Genomic DNA, 13,492 nt, shown 5'->3' with positions numbered 1-13,492 from the left:
AAAGAAAGGTAAAGGAGAAGCTTCCAGGGAGGATAGTTTTTATTCTTTGAGGACCATGTATATACACACATGTAATCTCAAAAGTCAACAGTAAAAATACAAACGGTCCATTAAGAAAATGGGCAGAAGACGTGAACAGACATTTCAAATGACAAATAAGCAAATGAAAAGATGTTCAACATTATTCGACTTTGGAGAAATACAGTTTGAAACTACAGTAAGATTATGACCACATACCAGTTAGAATAGCTACAGTTAGGGAAAAAATGACAATGACAACAGCAATGCTGGCCAGGGAATGTGGGGAAACTTGATTTCTCATATATTGCTAATGGGAATGTAAAATAGATGAAGTTGGGGTCCCCAAGGTGTCCAGGGTATAGGCCCCAGATGCTTTATTGGAATTCTCAGGCAGAAGGGCTGGAGGCTTTTCTCCAACTAGTTTATCTGCAGATCTTGGGCAAATCAACATCTCCCTTCAAAAAAAAAGAAAAACAGTTCAATCCAAACCTTTTCTCCCATAGGAAGGAAATCCAAGGAATAAAACCTATCTCTTCTCACAAGTAAGGACTACCACAGAAATTAAGCAGGAAAACCAGCATTAAAATGAAATTTTCTAAATCTGGAGTACCTTTTCTTTTCCAAATCTAGCTGGAGTTCCTCATTTGTTTTTCTTTAAATGAAGTTAACCATCGACATTTCTCCTAAAGAAATGGATATAAAAAAAGTTTGATGAGTTTAAAGTGAGAAGCACCAGTCTCTGGATATTGCTATCCCCAGTTCCAGAAGCAGAAACACTGAGCTACAGATTGCAGAGAAAAAGCATGGGGCCCAGTGAGCCAGGAGAGGCCTAGGGCAGGCTTGGGACAGTGTTTACTAGAGGCCTGCTGTCATCAGGGGGTGGAGGGACAGATTAGCGAACACCCATGCCAAGGACTCTTATGCAGCCATTAAAAAAGAAAAGCCATATCATTTGACTTGGAGAGATGTCCTCAGGTATTGCTGAATCATAATATTAAGATGCAAATTGTGTAAATGTCTAACCACTATATGCCGCACACCTGAAACTAATATAAAATAATATAGAATGTCAACTGTAATTGAAAAAAAATTGTTAGAGCCCTGGAAAAAAATAACATTAAGATGCAAAGAAATGTTTATAACTGGACTCCAAATGTGTATGTTTGTATGTGGTTATATAATAGGGTTGCCAGATGAAATACAGGAATGTCCAGTTAAAGGCTAATTTTGGAGAAATGAAGATTTTTTTTAGCATAAGTGTGTCCCATTCAGTTAGTTTGTAGTTATTCTTCTCTAAGCAATATATTTTCATTTGCTAAATCCATCAACCCTTTTATATAAGGATAGAGGAAAGTGTGGAAGGAAACAAATTATGGGAGGCAAGAGATTTTATGGCTCTAATAACACCCCCAGCAAGACTGAAATTCATCCATACTTGTAAAATTATATGATTATGTGCATATATAGATGTATAAAGAAGTTAGACAAATAAGATTTGGGTCTACTTTTTTTTTGGTAAGGAGTGTGCATCATATATTAAGTGAAAAAAAAATGGCCGAGTAATGAATACAGGAAAATAATGTGTGGTGAAAAGAAAAAATTCAAACCTTGTGTAAGCTTGTTCAGGTTTGTGTGAGCAAAGGTAAAGTTTTGAGACACCCACCAGCCTTCCGACGTTGGTATCTCAGGGCATGGGACTGCGGAGGAGCTGGGGTGAGAGTGAGGAGGATTAGCTTTGCCTCTATATTTCTTTGTATGGTATTATATCAACTGGTTACAACAAAATCTAGTACTTTTGTGTTGTGAAAAACAAAAAAAATACTAAAAGGTTTTTTTTCTTCTTTTTCTTTTTCTTTTAAGTAAAGTATTCTGTCTGGAGCTTAAGAGCATTAACTTTGGAACTATATACTGGTGGATCCCAGGCTGGATTCTGTGACAAAATTGTATAACCCTAGGGAAGCTACTCAGACTTTCTGTCCATTTTCTTTATCTATAAAATAGGGATAAAATACCTGCCTATTGTTTGTAATGTAGATTAACCATTTGTAAAGAGCTTTGCATTGTAATTGGCATATAATTAACTACCTCTAATGCTTAATTCTGTTATTACTAGAAAATAATCTAGGGCAGAAAAGTCTGGCTATAGAGGCTAAAAATCCTGATCCGCTGGAAGTACATCTTGATTTGCTGGAGGCGAGACACTAGCTGGTTTAGGATCTTGACCAAGGCTCTGTTGTCTGGGCCTCAGTTGCCTTATCTCTACCACGAGAGAGCTAGACTGTATGCGCTCTGCTTCATTCATTTAAATCGAGAGTTTTGGAGCATTTGCTGTGGTCAGCTGTTGGGCCAGGAACTGAAGACACAGAGATGAAAGATCTGGCCCTACCTTCAAAGATGGCCCAGTCTCTGGGAGATTATACAAACAAACCAGGTGGTAAATGTTACCATAGAGTGTGTTTGGGCACACAGAGAAGGGGGAGATAAGGAAGGGCCTACCCAGTGGCAGTGTATGGGAAGATCCTGCAGGGCTTGGATTTCTCTAAACCCTGTCCAAATGGTTGACAGCCAGGTAAGGAGAGAACAGAGGCTGGGTACCTGATGCCGGTCCAGTGTCGGCAGGGGAAGCAGGATACCACACTGAGAACATCTCCTCAGAATGTCATAGGCTGCCTCATCTTCTGTAGTTGAGGTGACCCAAGGCTTGTGCTCTGACTTCAAATGTAGATCCATGGTTTTATTTGTGCCACTTGGTGCTTGCTTTGTTGAATTTTCAGGAAGAAGAGGAAATCTGTTTATATTTTTCGTCTTTGGACGGACATCTTTTTCTGCTGTGAAAGTTTGATCTTCGGAAGCCTGACTTGGAAGGGGTGGAGGAGAAATGCTTGGCTCTCCAATTGGAAGATATTTTGCAGACTCTGATATTGTACGACATTTATCCTGCAATTGTGAGTAATATATCAGATTTAAAAATGACTTTGGCTTTAATGGTTGGACAACACAATAGATTAGATAACCTGAAAACTTTCCACTACAAACACTTAGAAATGCTTGATAAAGTATGACAAACAACAATTTAAGTCGATAGCTGACTTTTTAAGAAAGCAACCATCCAATCAATCAATCAATCAATCAATCAATCGAGTGAGCAAGCAAGCAAGTAAGCAGGCAAGCTCCACGTTCCAGGGATAGAGACCCAACCTGTTAAGTACATGACACTTTGGGAGGAGATTTGTGGTTAATCTTGCAACTAAGGGCTTGGATGATAGAAGAATCTTATTCACATACTGTGGGGAATTGGAAGTATGACTTCCCTTTCCATGAATAAAGCTGAGAACAAAGAAGACTAAACTATGGTGTCTAAAAGTAAAGAATAAGCTAATTTGAAAAGAAAAGTGGCAAGGGAGCGTGTCTACCTTGAGCTGGAATTTGAGTGTGGGGAAGAAAAACTGACACTACCAAAAACTCAAAATCACAGGCCCATGCCATTTTTGTACCTGAGGCTCAGATTTACATTAACCTCATGGTCTGAGAATACTCGAGCAGAAGAATTAACATAAATATTGGGATGTATGGCAGAAGCAATAATGAAATCCCTCTGGAAGGTACATAACTTCAAACTAGGTCATATAAGATTCTCACAGATAAGTGTCCCACCAAATAGAAAAATTACAGTTCGGACTCACAAATACACAAGGAAGCAATTTACCTTGAGTAAGAGTCATAGATACAATCAATAGCAGGATTAGTCTCCAAGATGTTCAGATAAGAGAACTGTAGGATAGGAGTGTAAAATTAATTAAAAGTGAGTAAAACAAGATAAAAGAATAAGATCCTATAAACAAGGAGTAGGCAAATTTGAATGACTGATAGAGATAGAAATGAAAACTCAATGGGTGAAATTGCCAGAATATAAGAGAGAGAAATGGAAAAAGTGTGAAACGTCCTAGGAGACATGCAATTAGAATGAGAAGGTCTAATATACATCCATTATGTTCCACAGAAAGAAGTGGGAGAACATAGGAGAATTGGCAACAATGAGGGTCCACAGGGATTAGAGCTGAGACTTTTTCTCAACTGATTAAGAATATAAATCTTTAGATTCAGCAGGAGAAATCTTGAGGAAAAAGAGAGAGAGAAAAAACACACTTGAGAACATAGTTCTGAGCAGTATGAGTAAATATAAATCCTTTGCTTGGTTGTGGTGAAATCACAGATGATCAAAGGCAAAGAGGATCTTGAAATCAACCAAAGATGAAGGTTATCTACCAAAAAAAGACAATTATACAGAAAGCAGAGAATTACATGGAAAGATTATCAACAGCAATCAGAGGTGAGAAGATGGTAGAATAATTTTCAAAATGCTAAGAGAAAGTAACTGTTAACCTATACCTTGATATCCAACTAAACTATTCAAGAATGCAGAAAGAAGTAGCACATGTTCAGGCAACTAAAGATTTGCTACTCAGTTTCTTGCTGAAGGAACTGAAAAGTGTATTTCAGGAAGAGAAAAATCTTCCTGAGAAGGCAAGCTTGGGGTTCAAGAAAGGATGTGAGCAAAGAAAAAGGTAAACATGCGGGTATATCCAAGCAGGCATGAGTTGCATAAGACAACAAAGTAATAATGACTAAAGAGGGATAGTATGAAAACAAGATGGAACTAAATTATTCTGGCACTATTTACATATATGGTGGGACTGGAGGATCAGAGTTAACATATTCTCAAATCCACGTATTGTTTGTAAGAGGGCAGAAAATATGATTAATTTTAGACTTTATGAAGTCAGGTATTCATGTTAAGATGTTAAGGGTAGTAAATATAGAAATAGAATGAAAAATTGTCAAATGAGTAGAAAAGAAGAAAGAAAATGAAGAAAAATTTCTTAATTCAGTAGAAGGTAAGAGAGGAAAAAGTAGTAGCAGCAGTAATGAATGAGCATGGTAAATGGAAGACTCCAAAAAGATTGTAGAAAAGAATTATTGTTACTACTGTTGAGAATAATAAAGGCATTTTGTAGTTAAGAAATTGACTATTTTTAAGATGGATATTAAAGAATGATGAATGGAATGAACAGGATATCTTCGATTTGTGTTAAAATACTTCAGAAAAAAACAAAAAAGAAAGGAAAAAGACAGATGAAGCAAATGTTGAAAACTTTTGATAATTGATATATCTGGGTGATGAATACATAGGATTTTAAAATATTTGCTCCTTTTATATTTGTTGAAAATTTTTGTTATATCATTTAAAAAATTAAGATGGTAGATAGATTCTATAGCCATCCAAGCTATCATTTTCAGACATAGTTGGCCTCCCATGCATTACTTCTCAAGAACTATTCAGGGATATGTTCCACCAAAGAAAGTAAAACAAGAAAGAAAAAGGTCTGAACCTAAAATTTAGGGAACAACTCCAACATGGGAGATAGCGGAAGAAATTTCCAGAATGACAGCTACTCATCAGGCCTGAGGAGCCACATTCCCTGAAAATGAAATGAATAGAATATCTGATGTGTTTGATTGTACTGAAGGGGGAATTTTCAGATCTTATAGAAAGTTTTAGGGATGACTTAGTGATAGGTACCTAGAGAGTGAAGCATATGAAAAATTAAAGCCATTATTAACTCTAGGGAAAACAAAAAGTTGTAGAAGAAACCAAATGTAATGGAAGTTTGTATGGCATAGCCATATATAACATTTACCTGGTCCTAATAATATAATATTTACATGGTTGTAATTTAATATTGATTGTTAATTTAACCAAAATGGGTGATATCAATAAATTGGGAGGATGGAGAGAAGAAACTTGGAGGTGTGTGTAGGATAAGTGGTGTAATAAAGCAAAATCAATATTCTTAAATCCTTATGAATTAATGGATAATGTCAACAATTGAAAGAAAATAAAAAGCATTAGCAGTATGAGAATGTACTTTAGAAATATGGAATGCCAGAAGAAATAGTTGAAAGAATTAGAAAGTAGAGAATTTGTGACTTGGGAGCAATTAGTATGAAGGAGAGCAGTGGAGCTTGTGCTTTAACTGGGCCGGTAGGAGACTGCTAACAAGGGCTTACTAAAGAAATAAATTAGATAATGTGTTAGAAGTTGATAAGTGCTAGGCAAAAGAAAATAGTAGAGAAAGGCAAGGGGGATGATAAATGTGGGATGGGGAGGCGGGTAACAATTTTAAATAGGTTGTTTATAAAATATTCAAGTGAGTCTATGGAGTAGGCAGTGATATGAGTCTGGAGTTTGTGAGAAAAGTCTAGAATGGGATATAGATTTGGAAGTGTCTGTCTATATAAGGCATTTTTAAAAATCACGAGATTTGATTAAATAATTGAGGCAGTAAGTATAGGTGGAGAAGAATACAAGAAATGAACTCTAGGACTCCCAAATTAAGAGGTTGGAGAGCAAGAGAAGGAGAGACCAGTGAGGTAATTGAAAACCAGAATAGTTTAATATTCTAGAAGCCAAGAAAGAGGCGAATTGAAAAAGTGAACTGAATAGCGAACTGAAGAAGAGGGAGTGATGAACGGTGGTCTCAAAAATCGAGGACGGAGAACTGACCATTGGATTTAGCAATGTGAAGGTCATTACTGATTTTGACAAGAGAGTTTTATTTTGGTTGGGAGTGGGGGATGCAGACACAAAAGCCAGATTGGAGTGGGTGTAAGAATGGGCGAAGAAGAAATGGGGGTGGTGACTGGAGACGACTTGTTCAAACATTTTAGCACAAAGGGGAACAAAGAAAGATGGTGTCTGGCAGGAAATTAAAGCAAGAGAAGTTGGGTTTGTTTTTTTTTTTCTGTTTTTGGGTCTTGTTAATATAAAGTGAAAGACTGAGAACCATAAAACCACCTGGTGTAAGCGATTTCAGTCCCTAATTTGCAAATTAAAAAAAAGAGAGAGCGAGAACGTTTTCCATGTAGGACCAAAGATTGCACTATCAATATAAATATTTGTTAATACTACCCCTTTAAAATCTTATTATACCAAATGCTAGAACATACTGGAGTGGACAGTTTGAGACTGTTGCTGCCTACATGTGCAGCTCATTTCACCTCTCCCTGTTATAGGAGAGAGAAGGGAGAGTTACTGGAACAATGGAGCAATGACCTTGTGTAGGCAGAAAAGATGGGATGTAGTGTACCAGCCAGATGAAGAAAGGAACATAGAAAGTTCCTTTATGATTAACAAGTGGGAAAGCAGTGTGTGTGTGTGTGTGTGTGTGTGTACTGGTATGGAGGTACACATGGTGGTGAGTGGTCTTTTCATGAAGAAACAGATAAATCATTATCCTCATTTTTCTCGAAAGAAAAAAAGATGCTCAGGGAAACTACACAGCTAGTAAGTGGCAGAGCAGAACTAAAATTCAGGGTTTCTGACCACAAATCCAGTACAATGTTTATCAGAGCTTCAAGTAAGTGTTTAGGTGTTCAGTCAGGACATTTTGAAGGGGAGTCGTCAGCTCCACTTTTGCTTTGATGCTCACCAAGTATCTTCTGATTCAAAGGAAAGATATGGACCACTTATGTAATAGGATAAGCATCAGCATTAAGGAAAACACAGGAGATTTCAGTGTGCGGCTAAGGCTGAGAAGCGCTTGGCTGGGTTCATTGTTTCTCAACCTCCAATTACAATGGATGTTGTGAAACTGCATTTCTGATTTGGCATTTCTAGAGGGAGAGCCTGAGGTTCTGTATTTCTAACAAGCTCCCGGGTAATGCTGATACTGTTGGCCCATAGACCACGTTTCCAAAAGCAAGGAGCTGAAAGGTGGAAATAACCCAAATGTCTATTGATGGATGAATAGGTAAACAAAGGGTAGTATGACCATAAAGGCCATACAAGGATGAAGCACTGACACATGCTACAACATGGATACACCTTGAAAACATTATGCTAAGAGAAGCCAATCACATAAGACCACATATTATATGATTCCCCTTATATGAAATGTCCAGAATAGCCAAATCCATAGAGACAGAAAGCAGATTAGTGGTTGCTAGGGGCTGGAGAGAGGGAGAGGAAGGGAGTGACTGCTTAAGGGTACAGGTTTCTCTTTGGGACGGTGAAAATGTTCTGGAGGTAGACGGAAGTGATGGTGCACAACTTTGTGAAAGTATTAAATATCATTAATGATGAATTTATGTTATGTGTGTTTTACTGCAATAAACAAAAAGATCTAAATTGGCCTAAGGTTTCTTTAGTTCTGATATTTAAAGTTCTCTGAACTGAGGGGTTAAGAAAGGATAAATAGCTCTCTGTTCAAGAAGGAGATGAGTTCCTTGGAGTAAAGCCTTGGTAAATTTTCCCAGAGGGAAAATGCTCCATCCTGCAAAAAAGGGAAGTGACTGGGCACAGCTGAAGCACCAAAAGGTGCTTAGAGCTATGGAGGGAAGAGTCTGTGAGTGTTCCCAGGCAAAATCAACCAACCAAACACATCATTACACTCTACAGAGTTCTCCTTTGGTACCCAGCACTGAGATCAGCTTTATTATGGGAAGATGGAGAAAATCATTCACTTTTGTGAAGGAGCTCACAGTCTAATAGACAAGAGATGGAAAATTACAAGGCAGGTCCTATTGAGGACCAAATTGCAATGTCCAGGCCCTGAAGGTTGATGTTCAGAGGTGATCAGGGATAGCTGGACTGGTCAGGAAGGTTCTTTGAAGAGCTGGCACAAATGGACACCAATTATATATTATAAATTAGCCTAAAGCAATTCACAATTTGAGCAAAGCAAAAATAAATACAAGACCCTCTAATATCTAGGCTATGTAAAACTGAATCTACCTTTCATTCCACACTTTTTGGAATACGGACAAGTATGGGCACCATTAGAAAATGACTAATTGCTACTCACCACATGGTGTAAATACTTATTTCCTGGGATCATTCTGTTGCAATAATGACAGTAGCTATTTCTTTCAGGAGCTGAAATTCTCTTCCCTGAATAAACACAGAAATAACACCAAAAATGATTGCCCTTGACAATAATAGCCCAACTGTCCCACAGCTGCATACATCGCCTGTAGTCATAAGTGTGAACTGTCCCGAACCTGCCGGGCCATGAGTGTCCTGCACTGACAATGTCCTTGAACCCATAAGCAACCTTGAGCAGAATAATCCACATCATTTCCTTTATGGCCACAGAGGTTCACTCAGGGAAGCACATGACCATGATGAAGAACTATTTTCCTGGAGAAGGACTGGTTTCTAAGGAGAAGAAGGGAGCCATTACCACAGATGTCAGTCCCATCCAATCTGACTGCTCTTTCACTTCACCAAGTTTCTGAGCTCTGGGATCAAATCAGGTGTTATTGCACGTATCTTTGCTGATTGGATTGTGCTGTGTTGTCTTGTCGAAGTTGCGTTGATGAAGTTATTTTGAAGTAGGGTTGTGCTAAAGCCCAGCCATGCTGGAACGAAGGAAACGTACTTGACTCTCAAGCATTCCAGATTTTCCTTTGCCAATTTCGACCTTGGATCGATTGTTTACTAGGAGAGATTCATGTCCAAGGCATTTTAGGCTCTCTTCACATGTTACCATGTTAATAAACAATCAGTGAAGTCAAACAGAAGATATGTTACATTGATGGCTTGTGTCTTCTGTCAATACACCTCTAAAAGAGGTAACTAGGTCCAGAGAACATGAAATGGTACTAGGGAGCCACCACATAAGCCCAAAGATCAGGAGCTACAGCTAATTTCCTTTGGTGTACTGCTGCTGGTAGAAAAAACTCTGGCTTTGATGCTGGGAAACTTGGATGTCCTTTATTTTTGCATCTAGCAAGCCCCTGATTTATTCTGTGCATGTGTTTCTCATCTGTAAGAGGATACAGGTAGATCTCTGCCAGGCTAGGATTGTGCTGGAGGAGTTCCAAGGAAGCCTCCTATCATGTAGGGCCCCTGTTGCCTCTGCACCCATCTGTGTGGCTCCCAGGCCCCCACGTCCTGCTTCTTGGTCTCCCTGGACTAGCCATTTGAAGCCCATAGCAAACATACAAGAAGTCCTCTCCAGTACATGGTCTAGAACTAGAATGGCCAAATGAATTTGAGACTTGCACATCTGTCATACACATGTCATCTGTCCTGTTGAACACCTACATTCCTTGCATCCCACACAGGAGAGGCTCCCTTTCCTTGAGGCTTCCCTTTTCCTCCTCAGCCTGCATTGCTCACCTCTCCTGAGCTGGGCTTGCTCACTCTGGCACACATCTCTGTGCTTGGCCAGCACTGGGAGCTTGATGAGCTGGCCACAGTCTGGGCAGAGCTCTATCCGGTTGCCACAGTGGTGCTCATGGATCTCCAGCATGCTGAGGCGCACAGCCACCTCACAGAACTTACACTCCACAGGGCGCTCCTGGCATTCTGTGGCCTGCAGGGAGGCAGGCGGGATGGGCATGGTTACTGGCCTGGAGCCACTGCAGCCCAGTTGGGATGGATATGAGCTTGTTTACTTAGGGGATGGAAGCCAATAAGAAAGTAGATGGGAAGGGCCAGAATAGGGACTCTCTTCAGAGAATTTGAGCTCTCTTGGGCTCATGGACCATGGCAAGCCCTTCTGGCCAGCCTCTATGGAGACAAGAGGCTCTGTGTCCCCGTGGTCAGCTAGTTCACCACTGTTCGCCAAACCTACTTAGGTGAGGTGAGAGGTCAGGTGGACATATATCATTGGTCGCTCCTTCCCCTCCCTCTCTTCCCAGGTTGGCTGCTTGGCTGTAAAGGATGAATCACACTCGACTCTCACCTCATGAGACTCCAGCAGGTGCTTCTGCATGCTCTGCTGGCACATCGCACACCCGACCTAAACACAGAGAGAGAAACTCGGGTCCCAACCAACACTTGCGGCCCTCCTCAATGTCTGCCTTGGCTTGCACGTTGCAGGTTTGGGTCTCTGAGCTCCTAGAGGTGGCGGTCAGGTATGGTTACCTCAGTCACCCTGTGGTATCAGCCTTGTGTTCAAGAAGTATTTGAAAGACCCATTGAGTTGAAACAGATGCCCGATCTTGAGGATCTCCAGAAAGATAAATGAGGGGCCCAAGAAGGGATTGACATGAAAGAGTAGGAAAAAAGAAGTCAGCCTTAGACTGAACTTGACCATGACTGCCTTCTGGAGGGTCTCTTTCCTGCTTCTCCTTTTCACAAATCTCAAAAGAACATTTAGCCTTTCCTGAAACAAACCCCTTGCCTTGGCCAAACCCTTAAGCCTGTAGGGAAAGAGTGGGGAATGAGAAAACTGGGAGTAGACTCAGTTTGGCATGAGAAAGGCAGTTTAGTATGAGAATTATCATGTCCACTTGACAGAGGGGGGCCCAGGCTAAATGACTTTCCCATGGCAACTAAGCCAGTTGGTTCAGCAAGGACCGGACTCTGCCTCGCATCCCAGTGCTCCCACTTCCGTCCCTCCTTGGGCTGCCTCACCTGCTTGTGCCCATTCTTGCAGTGCTCATCCATCTTCCCCTGTAAGATGGGTTCCTTGCACTCCGGGCAGAGGACCAGAAACAGCTGGCAGTAGGCCTCGTGGAGAACCAAGTGGGCAGAGGCCACACTTCTTTTGCTGCAGGATCAAGTGAGAAGAAAAACAGGCTTATTGCATGGTATAAAATGTGGAGCCATATTTCACATCCAGGGTTGCTGGGCTAAGACCTTTTGAGGCCTCAAGCACTGAAAATGTGATGACGATGCCACCTATCCTCCTTCCCCATGTGGATCCCAAACAGAAATGCGAAATCATAAAATAAGTGTAAGGATACTCTATGACACTCTCATATTGCCCCAGCTAGTGGAGGTGGGAGAGAAGGAGCAAGAGGGAAAGATTACAAAGGGGCACTAGAAAACTTTTTAGTGTGATAGACAGGTTCATTATCCTGATTGTGGTGATGGTTTCATGGGTTTACACATATGTCAAAGGGTACTCTTTAAAAATGTACCACAAAGGCAATTAATATGAATTATACCTCAGCAGAGCTGTTTAAAAGATGAAATTACAAATATCAGATTCTTTCAAACATTTTTTCTTGTTTTCAAGTGTTCCTCTGCTTGGCCCACAGCTGGTTGGGAATCCAGCCCTGGCATACCCACGCTTCCTGTAAAGGCAATGCCAACTTTCAGAATCTCTGTGTTTCAGAGTGAGAAGCCATCCACCTATCCCCTGCCTCCAGGCTCACCTGTGTATCCCACAGAGAGGCCCTGGGTCTTTTCTTGGAGACCCCAAGGAACACAAGCTTCTGAGTCTCCTAGCTCCTGGGCAGGGTATTTCTTAACACTCCTTACCACCAAGAAATGCCTCCTTTCACTTTGCTCAGCTCTTGCTTGCAGCAGAGCTGATCGAAGTGAAACGAGGCGCTTTCACTTCGCTTTCCCAGTTCGCTTTGTCCTGTCCCCTCAGCTCTTTCTCCTGAGCTGGTTCCTATACCTGAGAGCCAGAAGGGTGTGAATGGAGCAAAGATCTTTGGGCAGGAAGTCTCCTGGTTCCCACAGGTGGGGAGCTTTGAGAGCGAGGCCCTTCAATGGCCAGGTTCCCCTGAGTTAGAGGTGTGATCCTGGACCCTTGCTAAGTCCCTCTTACCTCACCCCACAGTTCCTTCTCAAGATGAGTGGGGAATAGTCTTGGACTGGTGTGAAGGCCATATGATCAGAACCCTGAATTAGGACCCGAGATCTGATTAAGTACGAGTAGCCGGGCAAGTACAATTAGCCTGGCTTTTTGGCTTCAGGACTATCCAAGAAAATCTAGACTATCTTGGAGGGCAGGTGGAAGGAGCAAGTTTCAATGGTGTTAGGTAATGCCAACCACTTCTTATTCCATTATCTCAGAGATCTACTGAGTTTAGGCCTTTCCTGCCTCGGGAGCCACAGTAGCCGCCTTGTCCCTCCTGTTCTCCTCATTTCAGAAACAGCCACATTCTGTCTGCTCCTCTCACTAGGGAACCTCAGGTCACCGCTAGAGAAGCAGCTCCTTACCAGTTCCTGCACGCCTGGAAGGCTCCCTCCATGCTCTGGTCTCCAGAGTCTTCTTGTCAAGTTTCGTTTCTTCCAGAAACAAAACTGAAAGTGATCCCACAGCCCAGCCCACAGCTTCAAGGAAGGAGGAGTTTTTCAGAACTCTCTGCCAGGGCTGCTTGAAGGTTCCTGTGGCTGGACACTCCCAGAAAGCCCTTCTGTAGTGTGGCCAGCCCAGCCTTCCCCCACTTCCTCGCTTGGCCTGTACTGTCACCCTTACTGTAGTGACCAACTGTTTCTACCACCCCAAGGGTGGGACCTAAATTAGGTCAGGCCTCCCCCATGCAGCAGCCCCACCCCTCTCCCAGGCTGGCTTCACAGCATCGGAATCTCTCTACCCCCTTCCATCCTCTCCTCTTGTCACTGGTCTTCCCTCTGCCTGAGAGAGGTGGTTTGCCATGTCCCAGGAGGAACTGGGGATGCAGAGTGGTGTGTCCCAGGACTGCAGGCTTTGGGCCACATCAC

At 41.6% G+C, this 13,492-nt stretch overlaps 1 protein-coding gene across 5 annotated transcripts; it reads right to left on the bottom strand.

The window, feature by feature from the left end:
- Positions 1 to 21: 21 nt before the first annotated feature.
- Positions 22 to 13,224, bottom strand: XAF1 (XIAP associated factor 1). 5 transcript variants are annotated; one of them, XM_036223226.1, is made up of 8 exons: positions 12,989 to 13,221; positions 11,447 to 11,582; positions 10,773 to 10,829; positions 10,205 to 10,400; positions 8,886 to 8,971; positions 2,617 to 2,958; positions 632 to 704; positions 22 to 476 (listed from the first exon to the last, which is right to left on the bottom strand). In XM_036223226.1, exons 1-7 carry the CDS (start codon positions 13,018 to 13,020, stop codon positions 648 to 650), a joined length of 906 nt encoding a protein of 301 aa, XP_036079119.1. In that variant the 5' UTR covers positions 13,021 to 13,221; the 3' UTR covers positions 22 to 476; positions 632 to 647. The 5 variants fall into 5 exon arrangements, with proteins under 5 accessions (XP_036079119.1, XP_015994273.2, XP_015994271.2 ...); XM_016138787.2 differs by lacking the exon at positions 632 to 704; XM_016138785.2 differs by lacking the exons at positions 22 to 476; positions 632 to 704 and adding an exon at positions 11,983 to 12,111 and having other exon boundaries at positions 713 to 2,958; positions 12,989 to 13,223.
- Positions 13,225 to 13,492: the final 268 nt, after the last annotated feature.

The sequence above is a fragment of the Rousettus aegyptiacus genome, unplaced genomic scaffold, assembly GCF_014176215.1.
Source record: "Rousettus aegyptiacus isolate mRouAeg1 unplaced genomic scaffold, mRouAeg1.p scaffold_m13_p_6, whole genome shotgun sequence".
NCBI classification, from domain to species: Eukaryota; Metazoa; Chordata; class Mammalia; order Chiroptera; family Pteropodidae; genus Rousettus; species Rousettus aegyptiacus.
This window is presented reverse-complemented; position numbering and strand designations above follow the sequence as displayed.